At 38.9% G+C, this 21,341-nt stretch overlaps 1 protein-coding gene across 3 annotated transcripts in view; it reads right to left on the bottom strand.

The window, feature by feature from the left end:
* Positions 1–1,177: 1,177 nt before the first annotated feature.
* Positions 1,178–21,341, bottom strand: part of LOC122087546 (protein misato homolog 1) — a 36,265-nt gene continuing 16,101 nt past the window's right edge. For 2 of the 3 annotated variants that reach the window (XM_042656710.1, XM_042656709.1), the window contains exons 5-10: positions 15,156–15,225; positions 8,408–8,768; positions 3,345–3,594; positions 2,828–3,070; positions 2,626–2,745; positions 1,310–1,884 (exon numbers count right to left, since the gene is read on the bottom strand). In XM_042656710.1, coding sequence (XP_042512644.1) covers positions 1,439–1,884; positions 2,626–2,745; positions 2,828–3,070; positions 3,345–3,594; positions 8,408–8,768; positions 15,156–15,225 — 1,490 coding nt within the window. In that variant the 3' untranslated portion in view covers positions 1,310–1,438. Of the gene's footprint in view, positions 1,885–2,625; positions 2,746–2,827; positions 3,071–3,344; positions 3,595–8,407; positions 8,769–15,155; positions 15,226–21,341 lie in introns of all 3 variants that reach the window. The other variant, XM_042656711.1, reaches the window with a different exon arrangement.

The raw sequence follows: 21,341 nt of genomic DNA on the forward strand, positions 1-21,341 counted from the left end.
ACACAGATAGGTTGCATCGTCGGAAAGGCACTGCCAACCTCAATCTGTTCTAGTCCACCTTGAGCTCGGAGGGCTTGGGCTGAACTGTTTAATCAGTAAAGCGGGTTTGTGTTGGGATTTTAAAGACAGAGGCCTGGCCTGGCTAGGCTTGGCTTGGGTTGAGACGTTGGGATAAAGCCCAACGACTCTATATACATTATGTCTACTTAATCTATGTGTATAAAAATATAATACCTTGATACATCAAATTTATTATAATTTATACTACCCATATCATCAAATTTATATATATATATTTTAATTTACGAATATCTTTAATTTACCATTATACATCATTCACTTTCCTTAGGATTTATTACATAACTTATGGGAGAGAATTCCATAAAAGGCAATGTGACTTCTACACCAACATAGAAACCAATGGGAACACATGTGGAAGCATCAATAGTAACGAGATTTCTGTCTTCTATGTGAGGCAAGACAATCATTTCACCCTCTCTCGTGTCTTAACACAGAGACCACACCACCTTAGCCTAATCCAATCAGGATCAATTAGGGCCAAACTGGGTTGATCTAAGGGCTTGGGCTGAGATATCCCAGCCTAACCTAGGATTCAGCTAGGCCCGAGTTAAGTTAAGAGACCTTAATATTACACTACGTTTAAAAAAAAATCCCAACCCAACGCAGCCCATTGACACCCCTAACACCTACGTTTCACCTCTCCTCACTACTTCAAAAATCCCAATTCACCTTGGGATCCATTCCTCTGAGAAAAAAGGGGTCTCACTTCGGCATGCTTTTTGAAATGATTCTATTTTGGCTTTGTCGGAATTATTGTCCAAAGAAGTCATTTTGATCAAAATGGTTTGGAGTGATTCCATTTGTAAATATCAGAAATAAATTTCCAATGCCTTTCAAATCATTCCATTTTGAGTAACAAATTGAAGTCATGATTTTCTAAAGATTTAAATAACTTTTTTATAATTAATTAAGGTTGAACTAGACCTAAAGGTTTCAATCGATTCAGTTTCGATTATAGGTCTGTTTAACAATTCGGAATCCGAAAACTAAAATCAAACCAAGAATAGAAACACATGTTCAAAAACCAAAACTGAACCGAGGATAGGAAGACATCTCTGATTACACGTTTCCAATCAGAAACACTAAGAAATTGGGGTTGATTGGTGAAGACAGTGCTAGGTGACTTCAACTGCTTGTATATACCAAGGTCGCTGATTGCTGACATTGAACTTGGTACTGATCATCATCAGAGAAACGACCGAAATGAAACTATATTTTCTGGCCAAAATTTTATCAAAGATGAAGACATCTTCTCATCGATTACTACTCATGATATGTTACAAGTGTACACAAAAAACTTTCCTAAATAAAAATAAGAACACCACGGTGAAAAAACCGGACATATCCGACTGAAACCTTATTCCGAATCAGAGGATACTGCAGAATGCGGATCCAAAGCTGTAATTATCTTAGAGTATCCTTCTCCCATGTCCTCTAATTCATCCTTACCAAAACCCCAACTACGAGCTAGCTCAGACCCTGAAGTTCCCCTATCAATCCCAAACCTGCGAAGATTGACCGATCGTTTCTCAATGTATGGCAAGATAGCAGTGCTAGAACGTAATCTTGCTGCCATAGGGATAGAATGAACATCGAGTGATCCCCTTCTAGACCCAGTTACTGGGTTGCCCAGAAGCTCCCCATGTTGGCCTACAAGATTCCCAAAGATTGAAGGAAAAGGCAGTGGTATCGGGAGAGGGCAGTGAGCTACTGAAATATGTGAGAACCTTGGTCTCGTTGATGAATTTTGATAACCAGCATAGAATGAAACCTGTACTTCAGAGATTGTGGTCCGACTAGCTCCTGCAGACCACATAAGATATCAAATTATAATGCATCGTTGATATTATTTCTATTGGTTTTTGATTATCTAGTATTGCATTATTGAAAGCATAGGCTTAAACCAGCGTACCTTCTTCAAAAACAAGACCAAAACAAATGCAAGCAATCGGCTGGGCCTCATACATTTCTATGCTTTTAGCAATAATTTTTGTCTCAGATACCAACCCTTCATATCGCATCTAAATACTTTCACCCCTTTATGCATAGACGGATGAGCCCGAGCATTAATTGTAAATATCTACTGAGATAGCCCAAGGCTTCAGAGACGGACGGTAGAAGATAGATGTTATGTTGAATATGAAGCCCTCAGAACATTCTAATCAGTAAATTCAATGTTTTCCCTTTATCATTTTCCGCAGAAGGCTTGGATCTCATGTTTTTCACCCTCAAGTTCTCTATGAGACGGTCCCACAAGGTCCCCGATGAAAGTAAAAACTCCCAAACCCAAAGACCAGGAATTACTGATCACATGATTCTTGGCGAATCAATTCACCCAGTGTAAGTGGGCATAAAAATGTGCCACATGTCACCAAAGCACAAAAACTTGCATCATGGAACCCTCCCTATGTCCCATTCAATCAGTACAAGTACAAGCAAGGAACAGTGATCCATGGTAACTGATTTTTGGAATGCAAGGTGGAAGACTAGGTCAAGAAAATATTTAGCTGGAATAACAATGGACAAGCAGTTCCAAAGAATTACCTGATCTGAGGGCTCCATGAATGGTCAGGTGCTCTACTGCTTGCACGTCTTCCACATCCTCCGCAACCTCTGGTGTCAAGGAACGCAAACTCTTTTGCAAAGATTGCTTCTTTTGTTCACCTGTGTTCAAATGCAGAAGACTCGTAAAGAACTTCCCAATTCGAAAGAGCTTAGGCCAAGTGAGAAAGAGGGCCATAAATACCAGTCAAAGGAGGAGCTGGCATTGCAGCATCCAGAATAGCCACCATATTTTCCCTTGCTTGACCAGCTAACATTTGTATGACCCCATTAACATCCACAGCACCAGAGACATCATCTAAGATTTCACTCGGTCCAAGCTGCTCCATCCGGAATGGGAGACTCATGGAATGCAGAGCAGCAGCATAAACCGCACTGCAATGGTAAGGCTTTGAGTCGTCTATGCAGAGGAAGTTAGACACTGTACCTTCACATCAATACATATAAGATAAATCAAAAGTACAATGAAAATGTAGAGACAACAAAAATGCAATTCCTTCACCAAAGCAGTAAAACTTGTCTGACCATATATGAGCATTTTTAAGGTGGTTATCCAAGTAGAAAGTCCACCAAAACTCTGATTTGTCTTTTGTGTGTGTGTGTTTGTGATGTCATACAACTTATAATTTCTGTAAAATGGAAGTTAAAAGCTCAAAACGCCCTAACCACATCAGAAGTAATTTATGCACACAAGTACTAACTTTGACTCAGGAAAGGTAATCCAACAGGTACAATCAAATTGCAGAAGGATGATAGTCTTGAAAATGAGACTGCATCATGAAGAGCTCTTGAGATGGACTCCTTCCGACTTGTATTGTTCATATAAGTGCCAGGGCCTCGTGCAGCATAAAGCAAAACTGGAGTTCTTGTGTATTCATCTGCAATATTCTCTAAGAAATCTGAAGCAACACTGGAAAAACCTCCCGAGTCATCAACAATGAATTGGATACCCTGTAGAAGCAGAATGAGATTTAATGAGGGGCAAGAAATGAGAAAAAAAGGCATATGCACCATACATAAATCCACGTTGATTGACTTGACAGATAGGAGTAGAGTTATTTTATTGATAACCGAATTATAAACCAGAAATATGCTCTATAAATCTAAAGAAAACTCCCTCAGTCCACAGAGATGGTCTTGAGATTTTTCAGTGTCCCAAAAAATTTGTCCATTGTAAAACCAATATATGAAGCTTTCCTGAATTTCTCCTATATCTCCTATTTAATAGTCTAACATCCATTTGTAATGACTTGCCATAATTGTTTTCCCCTATCGTGTAAGCCAAACGAATGGGGGTAATAAGCTCCACGCTCAAGCTCTATCTCCTTCCTTCCCCCTTTTAGCTCTTAGGTAAGTAAGCTCCTTGCTCCTTCTCCGGAAGCTAATCCACCCCAATACAACTTGTCTGGCCTTTCACAAATCTTGCCTTTCTACCTTCCCGTTCCTTTCACCATCGACCTTTCGAAACAGTCATTTGACTTGTAGTCCAATTCCCTGGACTTGAATCAATGACTTAAGGCCTATTCTTGAAGGTATTATAGGCTGTAGCCCGGGTATTCCGTACATCGCTGCCATCCTTCGTGACTGCAGGAAGTCGATGGTTGGATTGATGCAGATAAAACACAGAAGTGGGTTTATTTTAGTGGAAGCCTGTCTAGGCTGGTTACATGCGTGTTGGGCCTTCGGCCCAATGTGTATTCTTTGTAATACAACCATTTTATGGGACAAAATATGGGCAGGGGGTAGGGATACGGGATTTACTTTACTAGTTAGTCTAGTTAAAGTCTATTCTTTATTTTCAATTGTTATTAAAGTGTTTTAGTTACACTAAAATGTCACTCAAAGTCCAGCCTTGTTTAAGTTGTTTCTTTCTTATTTTATGCAGAGTTTTAGCCAGTTGAGAATACCCCTATAGCAAGGTGTTGGCTGGAAGAGTGTTAGGCTTAGTTAAAAGTCTTGTTTAGAGTCCTTTTTCTCTAAAACATATGTAAGAAATATACCCTACCCACGAATTTGATGAAAAAAAATTAGCTGCAACCTTCCATTTCTGTTTTGAAGTTGAGATCCTGCTATCTGAGGTATCCTGATTCCAATAGGATTACTCAATTACTTGAGATCTGACCATTGGATTAAATTCATACTTTATTGAATTGTTCTCCTTGAATAAAAGACCCCTTGAACATACTTTGTTATAAATCAAACTTGTCTTTAGCCTGTTACTGGATTTCTCTTGAAACCTGGGCAATGCATAATCCTGCAGTTCTGGAAAACTTGAGGATTCCTAACCCTAATCCTTGGATGTTTCAGAATCCCATTAGGATTTGATTAGTAGGTACTTAATGCACCTCCTTAAAATGTGGATTTTTTTTTTCAAATAATACAGTCTCTGTGGAACAGAGGGAATAAAGTCACAAATATAGAAGATGGAAAACATTAAAAGCAAGAGGTACAATAGGAAATTCTCTCTTCAAAAGAAAAGTCAGTCGTGCCGGATGATTCAACACCAACCCAGAGAAGTTCCCAAATGATTGTGACAGTCAATGGTTATGATTAGCTGATCGAGCATAGAAGATATACATGATTTTAAGTTGAAAGTCCTTAATCTCTGTCTTATAACTCATGTTCATCGCTATGAGGCTATGACATTATTTGGAAAATTAAGGTCCACTTATCTTCACATATTATTTGAGGTCCATAATTGGGTAAAGTTATAGGAATAAAACGATGGGAATGATAAAGGACAACGAGGGAAAAAAAGAAGAAGGAAAAAGTAGAGTCAGAATGTTATATAAAATCAAGTGACTGCATCCTTTTGATTTAAATAACAGATGGAAAATGGGCCAAATGTGTTAATTTTCAAAAATCTTCCCACAATTGCAAGAAAGGAGGGGAAAAAAGAAACATTCAATGTCAAGGAAAAAATACTTCTAAAAGAAAAGAGTGAAAAAACATAACAGAATCTCAACTCCTCTCTCCCTCACCTCCCATCCCTCATTTAGTTATTAATGAAAAAGTATTAAGGCATTCAAATGCTCATCTATGTGGGCCATGCAAAAAAATAAAGCCAGTAGACTTGTAATTTCCTAGTTTCTTTTACCAATTAAATTTCAAGGGGGTTTCGAAAAAGTAAAAGATCAGAAACTCTTGAGAAATTTTACAGTGAAAAATACTAAAGCAGAAGAGGCAGTGACTAAAGGTTGAAAAATGTAGGGAAATCAGGTGTGGATAAATAAACAGTAGTCTGTCTCAAAGAACAGATGATGCCTACTCCATTGTGAACTCCAGAAGGAATCCTGTGATGTAGTTAGATTGTCCAATTAGGCCAACCAAGCCTTGGAAGACTTTATTTTGGCCCATGGTTGGTTCTATAGACCTTGTGGTGCGATCCGGGGTTCCAAAACCCGGTTTAGATCACTCAAGGGCCCACCCAAACAAATAAAACCCAGCAATAAGCAAGCAGTGACAGTACTGTAAATAAACAGAAATTTAGTGGCTGAGTTAGGGAGACAAAGGAGGCAAGGACAGGGGAGGTTTCTGAATTAAAGAAGGGTAATCTTGGAACTAATGTAAGTAAAGGATAAGAGTAGGAATAAGGACAAAAGAGGAATGGCATTAGGAAATAAAGGGGGTTCATGATTAGATAGAAGACAACCTTTTATTTACAGTAGGCAGAAACCAGACCACTTCTGGATGAGAGAACTCTCTCACGTCACCACGGATCAGCATGAAACTTGAGGGGAAGAGTCAAATACCAACCCTTTCAAGCTGGATGATTGCAGAACCCATAGATCAAATGACCAAAGTGTTAATAAATTCAGCAATTTGGTTACAGTAGTAATGACAGCAGCCCTAAGTTTTGAAGTATCACTCTTAATAGAATGAGCCTCAGGAAACATGACCCTGGGGTTTCAGTCACCTAGCGATGAGAGGTTTACTCCCAACAAAGAGAGAGGAGAGTAAAGGGAACATACATGGAATAAGAAATAAGGATGGAGAGAGAGTACCCCAACAGAAGAATCACACAATGCAGTACATCAGCTCTGACGATCACTAATTCATTCAATTCCCTTCAACCTCCATTGAATGTGCTTACAATTACATTTATTTATATAAAATATAAATAAAAGAGACCAATCTTAAGCAAATCCCCAAGTATCCAACTTCCTACCAAAATAAAACAAATTAAATAAATAAGAGATTACACATTATACCAAAACAAAAATAACTCCTAAATATCCAACCAAGCCCCTTTGGACCAAAAAGTTGGGTTGGGCAGGTTCTGTCTCGGTTTGGGCTTCCACAGTGGGCCATGCCAGTCCAACCATGTAAAAGCTATGCATCACCTTGGGCTTCTTCTTTTTTGGGTTTATTGATGTAATAGGCCTCTCTACATAAGCCCATATTTGGTGCCTTAATTTTGTACATGGAATTAAGAATATAGATAAAATTGGGTATGTCCTATATGCTGTTACATAAGTTAGTCTAGAAAGAGTTCTTATTAGTTAAATATTAATCAGTAGTTTATGTTGTTTGGAGTCTTCTATAGCAAATATTTGATCAATTTAATTTGGTTTTTGCTTAGGTCACTAGAAGAGGTAATTGTTTATTTGGTTTAGGAGTCCTACAGTCAGTTTATTTTGTATTTCTAAAGAGGGTTGTAATCCTACACAAACTTATGGAATTCGGAATGGAAAATTAGTTTGATTTAGTTTATCGAAGCTTTTGCCTCTCTTCCCCTTATCCTTGCAATTACCCCTTTCTTCCCTGTCCTTGCGGGGCTTCATTAGTAGCAATCTCTTTTCTTCAATCTTAAAAGAAAACCCACTACCAGCAGATCCTCTGATTGATCTGCATTATCCTGACCATAGTTTTTAAGGCACTGATGCGGTCTAGAGATGGTAAGGCAGTGCTCCGCCTTATTGAAGTGGCACCTTATGGGTTTTTATTTTTTTTTTAAACACATTTTAAAATTACTTGATGAAGAATCCAAATATAGATTTTTATTGGTAGGTGTATGGTTTTGTTAACACTTGAGATGTATGGGATCAGCTTTACGCCACCAAAAATAACCAAAACAAACAAAACAAAAACCCGATTCACAAACAGGGTTTGGATTTTGTCAAGGGTTTTAAGAAAGGGCTTTGAGAAGGAATCAAGGAACAAAGAAGAACCACTGATCCAGGCGACCATTTTGCTCCGGCAGCGGTGAGCTTCATTTTTCTTTGACAGGAGTAGAAATATAGTGGATGACCATAGGGCTTAGGCATTCATTTTGGCATCATAGAGGTAAGTATAATAAATACTTGTATTTTTTATGCCTTCTTTTCTTTATATTTATAATTTTGTTTCATAATTATGTATTTATATTATATGTTAATATGTTATGATGATTGATGATTGATGATTGATGAAGATGAACTTAGTTTATTCACTTTCTTGATTTGTTTTCTTGATGAATATCTTACATTGGTATGAATATGAACCTTTAATATTTATTTAACATATGAGTAATAGGATTCAACTAGGATATGAGGCAAATACATTGGCTTTATAAAAAAAAAATTATACAATAACGCTTTAGTCGATAAGGCGACGCTTTATGCCCGCCTTATCACTAAGGCGCTCCGAAAGACCCTCAAACGCCTCCATCGCCTTACCGCCTTAAAAACTATGATCCTGACATGTATTCTATACATCAGGAAACACTAATCGAACAAGTTTAATCCTAGACAGCTGAATGGACAGATTTTAACAAATAAAGTACCTGAATGTGGTCACATTCTTCCATAAAGAACCGCAACTGCTCATTCATTTCTTCTCCCCTTGAACCCTCAGAGAAGACATTTCTGCCAATTCCATAATTGTTAAATTCTTGAACATCCATCCATAGTCCATTCAATTCATATAAACTTCGAGGATGATAGTGCACTTTTGAGAAATCCGTCCAATACTGAACATTGTTCTCTAGACACTCAACAATGTCTTTGTCCTGCATTTCGCTTTGATGTTCATCATCCTCATCATTTCTTGGCATACTTGGGGTCTCTTGCTCTTCCTCATACAAGCTTTGCAAAAACAGATTCTTCTTGCGTGGTTCAGAAACATGCCTGGAAACACTGCCAGTCCTGCATATCCATATAGAGATGATTAAACGCATTAAATAGTTTACAAGATCAAACAGGATAAAAGAATTCAAATATAGTAACTATGTGTGTAGTACTAGTGATGTAGTAGGGAAACAACAGGATAACACAACTGTGAAGTTTCAACAGTTAATCTTAATTTTACAAAATAGAAACAAACCCTACAACACCATGATTGCTCATTTCACAACTGACAGGAGAGACAACAGTTGTGTTAGGATTTTTATGTCAGAGTAAGAGAAAGTAAGGCACCGTTTGACAACGTTCCGTTTCTGTGTTTTCTTGTTCCCAGAAACGGAGAAACAACCTAAAATGCGTTTGATAAAGTTGTTCCGTTTCACCCGTTTCTAGAAACATAAATCAAAATTTATGCCTATTCACAATTCTAGAAACGACTTTGACGAAACAAGTTGGACTTGTTTCGTCGTTTCTAGAAACGAGTTTGAGAGAAAAAAAAATGTTGTTGTGCCCGATAAATCTCTCAACTATTTAAACCTAAAAAGAGGCAACCGAACTCTTTTCCTTTTAGGCATCCGATGATACTATTGGGTTTTTTAGTGGCATTATGTCTGCAAAAAAAATTTCAAGAAACAGGTTTATCAAACACCAAAAAATCCATTTTTGTTTCCGAAAACGTGAAAAGTCGTTTCTGCTGTTTCTAGACACAGAAACAGCAGAAACGTTATCAAATGGTGCCTAAAATTAGGGATAGGCATTATGAGTAACGATAACGAAGATAGAAATCAGGTTCCTTGATAAAGGTCAAATGGAATTGACAGGATGATGGGTTTATAAACTGGAATGTATTCAGTTATGACTCATTAAGAGAAAATAGAAAACAAGCAATGGGCGCCTTGGGTCACCTTGGCACCTTGACAACTATGTTTCAACTTGATTTCTTTTTCTTCTTCTTCCCGTAGCTCTCAGACTTCCATCAAATTCCCTAGCTTTGAAAGATCCATCCCCTTGAAACTATGTAGATTCCACATTGATGTGAATCAGGCAACAAAGGTTACATTGTTGTGGGCCAAATATTTGAACTGTTCGAGTGACAAAACATGGGATCATTGCCTACTCAATATAACCTTCCATATTTCACCGTTAATCCATGCTAATTACTTGTATTTCTACTATTACTTTTATCATTTGCTGCTACATTGTGTTTTCTGCAACTTTTGGGAAGAAATCAAAATGGTTGTAATATTTATGTTGATATCCTATGCTTTCCCCTGCATCAATTAGGAGTTTTACTTCACTGGGAATTATTTCGAGTCCTAGTCAGGTTTAGCCTCAAGACTTGAAGTTTAAAACATAAATCGTAGTTGCGTTAAGTTTTTATAGATATAGATTCTTATTGTGATACACTTAAATAAGATGGAATTATTTCGAGCCCCACCGGGATCAGAACTCCATTTCTCAAATAAAATTTAGATACCGCAGAGTAGCATGTCCTCTACCATGTCCAGCATTCTACCGATGGTTCCCACCATCAGAATCTCCAATCCTCCTGACCTCCCCTCCTCCATCCCCTCCCTGGCTGAGCCAGCCCTCCCCCGGAACCTCTTCCTCCTCCTCCCCCACACCCCCCCCCAAAAAAAAAAAAAAAAAGACTCCAAAACCTGGGTTTTTGTGGTCTCTCCCTCCATTGCCCCTGCCGGAGAAGGCCACCCCCTCTGTTCATTCCTCCTTCCCTCCTAGACAACAAGAAAGTCGGCCTTAGTCCAACGGGATTGCTTGAGCCTGAAATCGCAAGATGGAGAAACTGTGTAATGGTCACTTTTTAGGGAGTTGGCCACCCTTCTCAGTTGTGAAGACTTCTCTCACCAGGTAATGGAGAATTTGTGGCCAGATGTCCACGTTTATGCTTGATATTGGAATCTTCTTGTTCAACTTCTCAGATGTTGTAGACAAAGTCTCCGCTCTTGACTGAGGCCCCTGGCAGGTTGGAAAAAACCCATATTCCTTTGGCAATGGGATCCTTACTCCTCATTCAGCAAAGTACATCTCAAATCAATTCCCATTTGGGATGCTCTGCCAAATCTTCCTCTGCACTATTGATGTACAAATGGGCTCAGTATTGTTGGGTCGGTCATAGGAAAGCCCTTGTTCTCAGACGAATGAATCAAATCTACAGACAGACTGGCCTTTTCTAGGATTTGTATTGAGATCGCGGCGGATCAACCTCCTCCCTCTCAATCACAATGATAGATGGAGAAGGATTCTCCTTTGAACAATCAGTTAACTACGAGTGGATTCCTCCCCACTGTGCGTTTTGCAAATCTTTCGACCATCTCTCTAAGAACTGTGCTCCTAATGAGACTGCTGCAAATGTCGATCAGAGTATCAAATCCACCGTAGCTGAAGATCAGAGCTTCAAACCCACCGTTGCTGAAGATGACCTCCAAAATGACAGGTCACCTTCCCAATACCAGCGCGGAAGAAGAAAACAACGCCACTGCCGGAAATGCAGCTTAAAGGCTGCTCCTTTCCCCGTGAAGATGATTCTCCGGCTGCAAGACCTGCCTTTGTGGATCTAATGGATATTAGTCTTCGGACCGGTGGAGAAAAACATATTCTCTCTCGTCGCTGTCCAGCTCTGATTTCCTCAATTGTCGCCTAAAGTAGCCGCTGCTGTCCTGCCATGTTCCGACATCTCCAGATATCTCAATACTTGCTCAAGCAATCCCGTGGGTAATTTGTGTAGCAGACCAACCAGTGGTCTGATGGGGCCCAAACTGAGATCTAACCACTTTTAGATGGGGCCTAACACTCAACCAAAAGATGGAGATAATTAGGTGGTTGAAAACCCTTGAATCGGGGATGGATTTGGGAACAAGAAAGAGAGTTACAGAACTGGAAAATAAAATGTACTACAGATCAGTAGTGTGGTTTACCTGGGATGAACTGAGATGGAATTTGATTCCTTGGAGTCCTTGAAAACAGTAAGAGAAAAGATAATAAAGTAGAAAAGAACCTCTCGGGCTTCTCACCGCAGAGAGTCAACTAAATCAAACACCAGTTCCATCAGCCTTGATCAAACACAAGACAATCCTTCATGGAGAATACAATAGCAACAGCCATTGATTTGTTTATCAAAATCATTCCAGCTTTCAGAGCCTCCTCTTCTGTATTTATAATGTTGATGGGGAAAGGAATTACAAAATAGAAGGTTCCTTAAAAGGAAACCTTAATTTAGTCTCCTACTACAATATTTACTAAAAACTGAAATTAAGAATTAATTGAAATTAAAAAACTAGCTGAAAAATGAAACTAAGTAGTAATAACCGATTCCTAAGAAAACAAATATAACTTAAATTAAACCCAACTTAAAAGGAAACTAATGAAAAAGGAAATAAACTAGTAACCCGTATGCAACCTTAAACCCCCTCGTTTAGGCCCATAAAAGTGGCCTATTACACTCAAAACACATGGTATCAAAGGCCCAACATGTATGAAACCCAACCCTAGGCTTATTCCTAATAAAACAAGCCTATTTTGGTGATTAATCTGCATCACCTTTGCATCAACCTTCTTAAATCTCACCTCTTCCTTGCGGGTGATTCTGATTCCTCTAAAGCCTACCTGCTCGAGCTTATAGGCTTCACCCTCGGCTCCCTTCTTGTCAAGTATCATGGTCTGCCTCTTATCACTGCTAAGTTGCCTGCCCATCACTATACCCTCATGTTCGACCTTATGAGGAAGCACAGTTATCAAGGCGCAAAGGTGAACCAAGGCGTTGGATGGTTGTCTAAGCGCTTAGGTGAGAAGGCCTCCGCCTTAAGGCGAACAAGACGACCAAGTGTTATTTTTTATTTTCCCTATTTTCTAACATTATTTAGTAAGCTACATATACCTTGTAACATAAAAAATCAACATTAAGCCACATCAAGTAATTGAAAATCAACTTTTAGCCACATCAAATCATAAAAAATCAACATTTAGAGAAATGCTCTAGTTCTATAGTAAGTTTGATTGGTCAAATGATTTTACTACATGAGACTTTTTGTATTAGATATAACATAAAACCAGCTTTCCAACAAGTCTAAGATTACTGAAATCTAAGTTGTAATGACAAAGTTATGCTCCGGTCAAACTTATTTTAAAGTGCATGAATGCAGTTAAAATCGCCCAAATAAAAATAATTTTATGGATATCAAAACAATAGATTATTTTACCGGACTATTGGTTTTTAGCAATGCTTTAACTTGATAGGATTTATAAAATTTTCATAATTGAGAAAAACCCCAACATTTAAAAGTTGAAAATCGCTCCTATAACCAAAATCCAATTTTGTTCTTAACCTTTTGGAATTTGATTTTTAAACTATTTTTATTAGATTTAAATAGGAAGTATTTACTTATTTAAGAATAATATCTTAAGTAAATGATATTTGGCAAAAATAAGTGCCAAAACACAAGGCGACATGTAGCGCAATAAGGCGATTGTCACCTAGGCCCCAGGCAAACCACCTGGATGCCAAGTCGTCACCTTGGCAACGCCTTGACAACTATGTGAGGAAGAGGCTCTAGCTCTAGAAGGGCAAACTTTGTCCTATATGGGCCACTTTTTCCTTACTAGGTCGGTGCTTCAATCCATGTACCTTTATTGGTCAAGAGTCTTTGCTCTTCCGCATTTTGTTATCAAGGCTATGGAGTCCCTTCTCTGCTCCTTCCTTTGGAAAGGGGAGGACTCATCCTAACTTCTTCATCCTCTCAATTGGTCCTCCGTTTGCCTTCCCAAATTTGAAGGAGGCCTCGGTTTCAGAAGAATCCAAGAGGTTAACACATTCAGCGTCCTCAAAGCTTATATGGAATATTGTGTCCAAGCATCCCAGCATATGGCTTTCTTGTGTTTACTCCTCTGCTCTCAAAAATGACTCCTTGTGTTCTGCCCCCTCTCCTCGGATGCCTCTTGGGTTTAGCGCAACATCCTTAGCACTAGGCCCATTGCCATCTGAGCCATCTCCTCCTTCATTGGCAATGGCTCCTCAACCTATCTCTGGCTTAACTAGTGGCACCCTGCGAGTATTCTCTCTCTATTGTTACCCCCAGAGCCATCCACTCCTCGGGTTTGAGCAGGAATACCTTTGTCGCCTCTATTATCTCTAATGGAATCTGGTCTCCCCCTTTTTCCCTCCCTCCTCGCTGAGTCATAGGGGATGAGAGGATAAAATAACTTGGCTTCCCTCTCCTTCTGGTTTGTTTAGCTCCACCTCTGCTTGGGATTATATTCAGTCCAAATGTCCTCTAGTTCTTTGCAGAAACATTATCTGGTTTAAAGGCCACATTCCTCATCATAGCTTCACGGCCTGACAAACCATCTCCAACTGCCTCCCTATGCAGTCTTTCCTCCTCTACCGGCATATTCAGGTCCCCTCCTCCTATTGTCTATGCTAGAATGTCACTGAAGATGCCAGCCATCTTTTCTTTCCCGCCCCTTCTCCTCCAACGCCTAGAAGAAGGTCCTCGGTCTCTGCCAACCAGCTAGAAGAAGAATCCTTCCCTTGAGTCATGAATGGATCTGGATTTACATGACCTTTGCAGACTCTACTATCTGTGACACCATTGTAAAGCTCACCTTCTGCGCCACCATAAATCAACTTTGGATGGAATGGAGCATATGTAGATGGACTACCAACTCTAGATCATTTGATAAGATTTGAAGGCCATCTACTTTGATGTCACCGGAAATGGGGTCTCCCTCCTATTTTGTCCACCCCTCTCCCCTCTTGATGTTCCTTGTAGGCTTTTCTTATTGCTAGCCCCCATTTTCTAGGGTTTGTGCCCTTTGGGCTTCCCCCCCCCCCCTTTCCCCCATTTTTGTATATTCTTTCTTCTACTTGGTAATAAATTATTTATTCATTCAAAAAAAAAAAAAATCAGGTTCAGTCTCAAGAGTTGATCTTAAGAGCCCCTTCTCTAAAGATACTGTACACTTTTGATCAAACCAGTCATAGGTAATATACCAAGTATTACCCATTGATCACATTATAAAGAACATATTATTACTGCATCTATACTTAACTTGTACGAACTATAATTGCTTCTGAACATTCTCGTGACAAAAGAACTAACTGTTACATTGCAATTGTGAGGACAAACAACTTGGCACTGATATCAGTGTCTTAAACCAAACCAAAAGCGCATAAAGTACATACTTACATAGAGAGAACAATAAACTAAGGATCCAGTTCATATGAATGTCACGATGTCAAGCATCTCATCCATCAAAATTAAGAAAACAAAATCACAAAATAATAGGAAACTTAAAAATATTGCAAGGATTACAGTCCCATGTTTTACATGGACAATGGTATAGAGTGTAGACTGCATCAGCACAGAAGAAAATATACAGTAGAAAAAGTCTCACCATGTGACAACCGGATCAGATGGGATCTCACTATATAATGAACCACCTGAACTAAGGGAACCGAGAGATCCTGCAAAGCAAAAGACTTCAATATATTAAAAGAATAAAACAGAATATTTATCAATATTATAACATAAATCCAGAGAAGTTGGTAATCTTATTGCAAAGTATGATCTGCTTTGCATACAACCTATGGAAAGCATTAAAAGCTTTCTTCTTTTTCTTCCATTTTTTTTTTTTTTTTTTTTTTTTTTTGGGGGGGGTGGTGTGGGGGGTGGGGTGGGGTGGGGTGTGTTAGCAAGGCCTTCCTTAATCTCATCCATAAACTACTCTATATTTTATCTGTAAATATCCCCTCCCACCATTGGCATACCTACCTGCACCTTCTCGGTAACTTTTTTTATTATTTTTTTTGACTCCTGAAAAAGGGAAATAGCTTCAACAGATTCCTACTAAATGCCCATGTTGGGCCATGTGGACTTGTAATTTGGTCATTACCACCATTTGATAAATAGGAATTTCTTGGATAGACCAAGTCAAAATAGTTAGTCCATCTCAAGCTTTACCCAAATAAAAGTATCTTGAAAAGTTCCAACGACTTGGACACAGAAGAGGACAAAAAGGAAAAAGGTTTCCCAGATGAGTGTATCTAGGATGAATCTATAGACATGTACACTTAGATGTGCCACATGGAAGGATGATGTGACCAGTGACCAGTGACCATGTGTCTAGGACATGGTCTAGAATAGCCACTTACCAAATTTTGGACTCAAATTCAATCATACACCTTCACATATATTCAACTACTAAAGTATCGATATTGGTCACCATATCGGTCAGGTCATTTTAAGAGACGCATTGCAGCATATTGTATCGTATCGAAGATACACAAGATACGCTAAAGATATGCACAAAAATGGTCAATATAACCACGGAAAAACCAATTTTGCATTAAAAAAAAAAAAAAAAAAAAAAAAGCAATATATAACATGTATCATGCATAAAACAGTAAAATGGAGACACCATAATGAGAGACAATTACATTCAATTGAAATTGTTATAAGGATGAGGTTTCTTACATGTAGTCTATTTCCATTGCCATTGCCATTGCCATTAGTCCCATAAAGAGTGTCAGACTGGTTCAAAATCATTACTAGGAGGTTCTTCAAGATAGGAGCGACTAGGATGATGTTGTACACTTGCAGAACATAGACACAATATTTTTGTTGGTGAAGCTTGATCACAATTTAATCTAGGAAGTATTGGGGGTATTTTTGTACTTCCTGGGATTATATATAGGGGTTATGATAACACCTCGTAAGGTGGTGTGTCGTGAGGGTTTTGATACTCTAGTCACATAAAATGTGTTCTACCCCCTTTTAAGACACAAATCGACCTGTATCCAGGGATTAAAGTATCGGCATCGGTCACCGTATTGGTTGGCTAAATTTAAGATACATATCAGAGGATATTGTATCGGAGATACGATAAGATATATTAAAGTATCAGTATCGCTCGAAGTATCGGTCGGTTAAATTTAAGATACGAATCGGAGGGGTATCGCATCGTATCGGAGATACTTTAAACCATGCCTGTATCGTTATGTATTGGATTTTTAAATGTTCGTGTGCCTATACATATAAAACTATATCGGTACGTATCATACAATATCAATCTGTATCGTACGATATAGATCGATACCCAAAAAAAATTAAAAGGTCATGTGTCGTATCGATACCGACCAATATCGTTACATATCGGCTGATATGATACACACAGATACTTTGAACCATGCATATATTTACATATCCTCCCATGTATGTCAATGCACCCTTCTGTTACACACTATCTACCTCACTTTTCATTTAACTTTATTCTTGGACTACTTTTTATTTTACTGGTTTTATATAACCAAATGAAACAACTTTAACATACAAATGTGAAACCTGGACTAAAGCTTTGAAAATTTGCTTAAAAATAATTTAACTTGGTCGGTACTTTGTAAATAGGAATCAATAAATAAAAAATAATGGGGAAAGCCCCAAATGTTGAGCCATATGGTTGCTACAAAATTTAACGTGCCTTATTCTTGTAAAATTCCATCTATCCGTCAATCAATATGATCAAATCATTCGGCCATGTGGAAAAAAAAGCCACTAGAGGCCATAAACCTCCCGATTCTGCAAAGTGAATCCTTTTCGCAATTCTCATGACATAAATGAAGGAATAAACTTAGAATCGAACATGAGAAGTGAAGAAAGGAATGGATAGGGTGGGTGGAAGAGGGACTAGAGCACATGTTTTTGTGGAATACGTTCTTCAACCCTGATGTAGAAGCTCTTACTAGCTAGAGCTGGAGGCTAATTACACATGTTGGAACAACCCGAGACAGCCATGAATGATCAGAAGTACCAGGTTTCAGATCTGATTACATATCAGAAAAAGAGCATATTAAGTACCATACAGAGCATCCAGCTATTATGGTTTCAAGACCCTTTTTTCTCTTTATTTCTCTTAGTTTCCGTCTTTGTTAGTGTCATATAGGCCTTGGGACTTCTCAGCTACTTTTTGTTGGCCCTGCTCTATACTAGTTAATGTCAGCCCTCCTATTTCAGTTGGTTTATATCAGGAATTTCAAATACTTCTGCTCTGCCAGTTTCACCATCATTTAAAATCACAGTTGGGTTACTTTAGTCCACTGTTTTAGTACGGTTTAGGAGATATAAGGATGCACAACTTTTGAGAAAATCATTACCTGCTATTGCAGCCAATTTTCTTCTCAATTGAGCTATTTTCTGGTGATCTACCCAGTTAGATTCCCTTAGCATTGTTGTTTAATTGGGAAAAAGTGGGGTGGGAATAAAGGGGTGGGATACTTTGAAGGTTTTCCATAAAATTCCAAAAAAGCAACACTGTTTGTTTGGATGGGGTGGTAAGTAATAGATGACATGCATTAAATGCTTTGTGTGCTTATGTGGCAAGGGAATTATCCCACCCCACCATTCTTCAAAGTCCCACCATAAAGGGTTGGCTTTTGTGGGAACGGTGGGGTTATGAATTATATTATTATTTAATTGTTTATCCCCATCCTTTACTACCTTTTTTCCTTTCCTCATCTTTGTTGTCCCTTGACCCCACTAAATGTGAGGCCCATGCTTTTCTTTTTCCATCCCTTTTTTCCTGCCAAACAAGCTGGGGTTTAAGCATTCTTCTTTGCATTTAGGCCCTCCCAATGGATTGTTTAGTGGTTGAGAGAGAGACAGAGAGAGAGGTGGGGTGGGAAATGAAATTCGGAGAAAAGAGTAGAGGATAGAAAGAGGAGAGAGAGGGGAAGGAGATCAGGTGGGGGAGAGATGGGGACATGGAGGGAGGAGAGAAAATGCAAGTAAGGGCCGGGGGGAGAGAGAGGAATCCATGGAACTGAATGCCTTTGGTTTGAGAAGGGGAAGATGGGTGACAGTGGGTCCAAGAGAGGAGAGATGGAGATGGTGCAGAGAATGGAAATGGGGTTTGGGGAAAACAAGTTTGAAAAGGTAATTTGATATAAAAATATATTAAATAAGAGCCCATTTGTAAGAAAAATGTAAAAAGACCTAACAAAAGGGAATTCTTCCAATCTCACCTGAGACAGTGATTACAAAGAGTATGTTCTGGATCTCACCATCAGAAAGGGGTGGGTGACAAAAGATCAATGTGGATGGAAGCAATGTTGAAGATTGGTCTGCTCCTGGTATTGTTGTCAAGGATAATTGCCGATCTTTTGTTATTGCTTCAAGTCACTGTTTCTCTGCTTCTTATCCTAAAGTGTCTAAGACTCGAGCATTAAGCGAGCCACTTCAACTTGCTGCAGATTCTCTTTACTCATGCTCTATAATTGAAGGAGACTAACCTCAAGCGCTAAACCCTTGTTGGATTGATCTTGTGATCCTCCTTTGATGCAGGATCACCAACTTGGACCGGGCTGAATCAGGTTGAGAGCCTCAACCGAGAACCAGGCCCGAATTGGGATTTGGGTCTGGTAAGATAAATTAGATATTTTCCTAAATATGGTGATATGTAATCCTCAATTTATTTTATTTGATTTTTATTTGGTAGGAGATGGCTACTTGGGAGTTATTAATTTCCTTAGTTGAGTTCATAGTTGTCATGGCGTCGCCAAGGTGGCGATTTGACGTCCTTGCTGAAAAAGAAGTTCATGGCAGTGCTACGATTTATGTGACTCACAAATGGCGGTCGCCATGGCACCGCCATAGACGCCAGGTCACGCCCGATTCATTAGGCTGTCGATTTTTTGTAAAATACAGGGTGATTTTGATAGGGCTATGTTGATTTTTGATGATTTGATGTTGCTTAATGTTGGTTTTATATGTTATAGGGTATATGTTGTAGGCTTGTAGCATACTAAATAACTTTAAAAAATAGGTGAAATAAAAAAGTAGCATACTAAATAACTTTAGAAAATAGGAAAAATAAAAAATGACACATCGGCGATTTGACCGCCATGGCAACGCCATAACAGGCGATTCATCGCCAAATCGATTAGCCACCCCTCCATCGCCTTGGATCGATTTGACGCCGTGACAACTATGGCTGAGTTAAATTGGTTTTCTTAGTTTCCTTAGTTGGGTTAATTTCTATTTCTTTGTTTGCAGTTTTTATATATTGGCTTGTAACCAAAGATAGAAGAAACAGATTTGAAGAATGAATTGAGCAGTTTGTTCAGTTGAAGCCTACTGGGCTGCAAGTGAGCGAACACCCCCCTCTTTTCTCCCATGTTTTCTTCCCTGCACGCCCCTTTTCTTCCTTGGAATGCCCTTTATTCTTTTCGTTTCTTCTCCTTACTTTCATCTTGTTCGCTTACCCTATTCCAGGGTTAATTGAGTTCAGAAATAGAGAGAGTCGATCTCTTTCCAAAGCTCTTCTTCCAGCCTCAGATTCTAAGGTCAGAATCGTTACCAATAATCGACCCAACCTCTAGAATCGCATCCCCTCAAAGCTTTCCTGTTGTGATATTGAAATAAACAAACAGGTCTGGTTCTATTAGTTTCTCCAGATTTTGTGATGTAATACTATAATTGAGGAAGCTCAAAACAGTATCAGAGTAGGATCTTTTCTCAGAGAATAGAGAATTCTAGATTTGGAGAATAAGATCTTGTTAAAAATTGTAGGATAGGACAATAAACAATAAAATAACACCCGGGCTTCACACCGCAAGGTGGATCGACTGGATCAAACACCAACCTACCCTGATCAAACACAAGAGATTCTTGATCAAACACAAGAAGAGGGTTGCATAAACAAACGTTGTTTTCAAATTCTGAGTTGTCCTTGAATGCTTACAATTGATCCCTATTTATAGGACCAACTCAACAAAACATTACATATACAACTTCCAACTAACAAGAGTAGAAAGTCTTCACTTATTAAAGTTGGGGTAGCTTCACTAATGCGGGGCCAGTGGGCCCCCAAGAGGTCCAACCCAAGTGGTTGGGGGCCACTTAATAATTCCTAGGGCCAAAGACTAAAAACAGTGGCAATTTGGTAATTTCCTCGGGGTTCACTTAGAAGAGAAGCAAAGAGCAAAGGGTGTCTAACCTAACGTAAGGTAAAGGGTAATCTGGGAAGCAAAGATAAAATATGGATAATGGGAGGTTAAACCAAAAGTTCAAGGGCATAACTGGAACTTCAACAAAAAAAAAGGAGCAAATATCTTACAGAGAAGAAGTCCTCTTCTCCCTTACGTTGAAACCAGAAACCAGCGGAAGGCTAGGTTTTTTGAATGATAAGAACTCCTTCAATTCCGATCAGATGGGGCTGAAATTGCAAGCATAGGGTTGTATCTCCCAGCTCTATTAAACCCACCAAAATAAACCCCTAATATCAGATGTTATGTTCAGATTCTACTCTTGGAATCACGAGGCGCGGTAGGCATAGTTATGGTTATGGTTGCAGGTTAAGTTCTTCCAGTAGGGATCTTCTTTGGGACTGCAACTCTAGGATTCAAGTCGCCTAGGATAGGGGTTCTTATGCCCTAAAGCTCAAACCCATCAGAGGAGTATCCATGGAGATCGACCTCAACAATTAGGGCTGTTTATGCTACCCAGAAAACAGAGTATTAGTATTGGGTTGGTAAGAACAGAAAATAGAAGAGAGAAATAGCAGTAGCAGATCGATAGGAGGGGGGAG

Source organism: Macadamia integrifolia, chromosome 8 (genome assembly GCF_013358625.1).
Source record: "Macadamia integrifolia cultivar HAES 741 chromosome 8, SCU_Mint_v3, whole genome shotgun sequence".
In the NCBI taxonomy this organism is placed as follows: domain Eukaryota; kingdom Viridiplantae; phylum Streptophyta; class Magnoliopsida; order Proteales; family Proteaceae; genus Macadamia; species Macadamia integrifolia.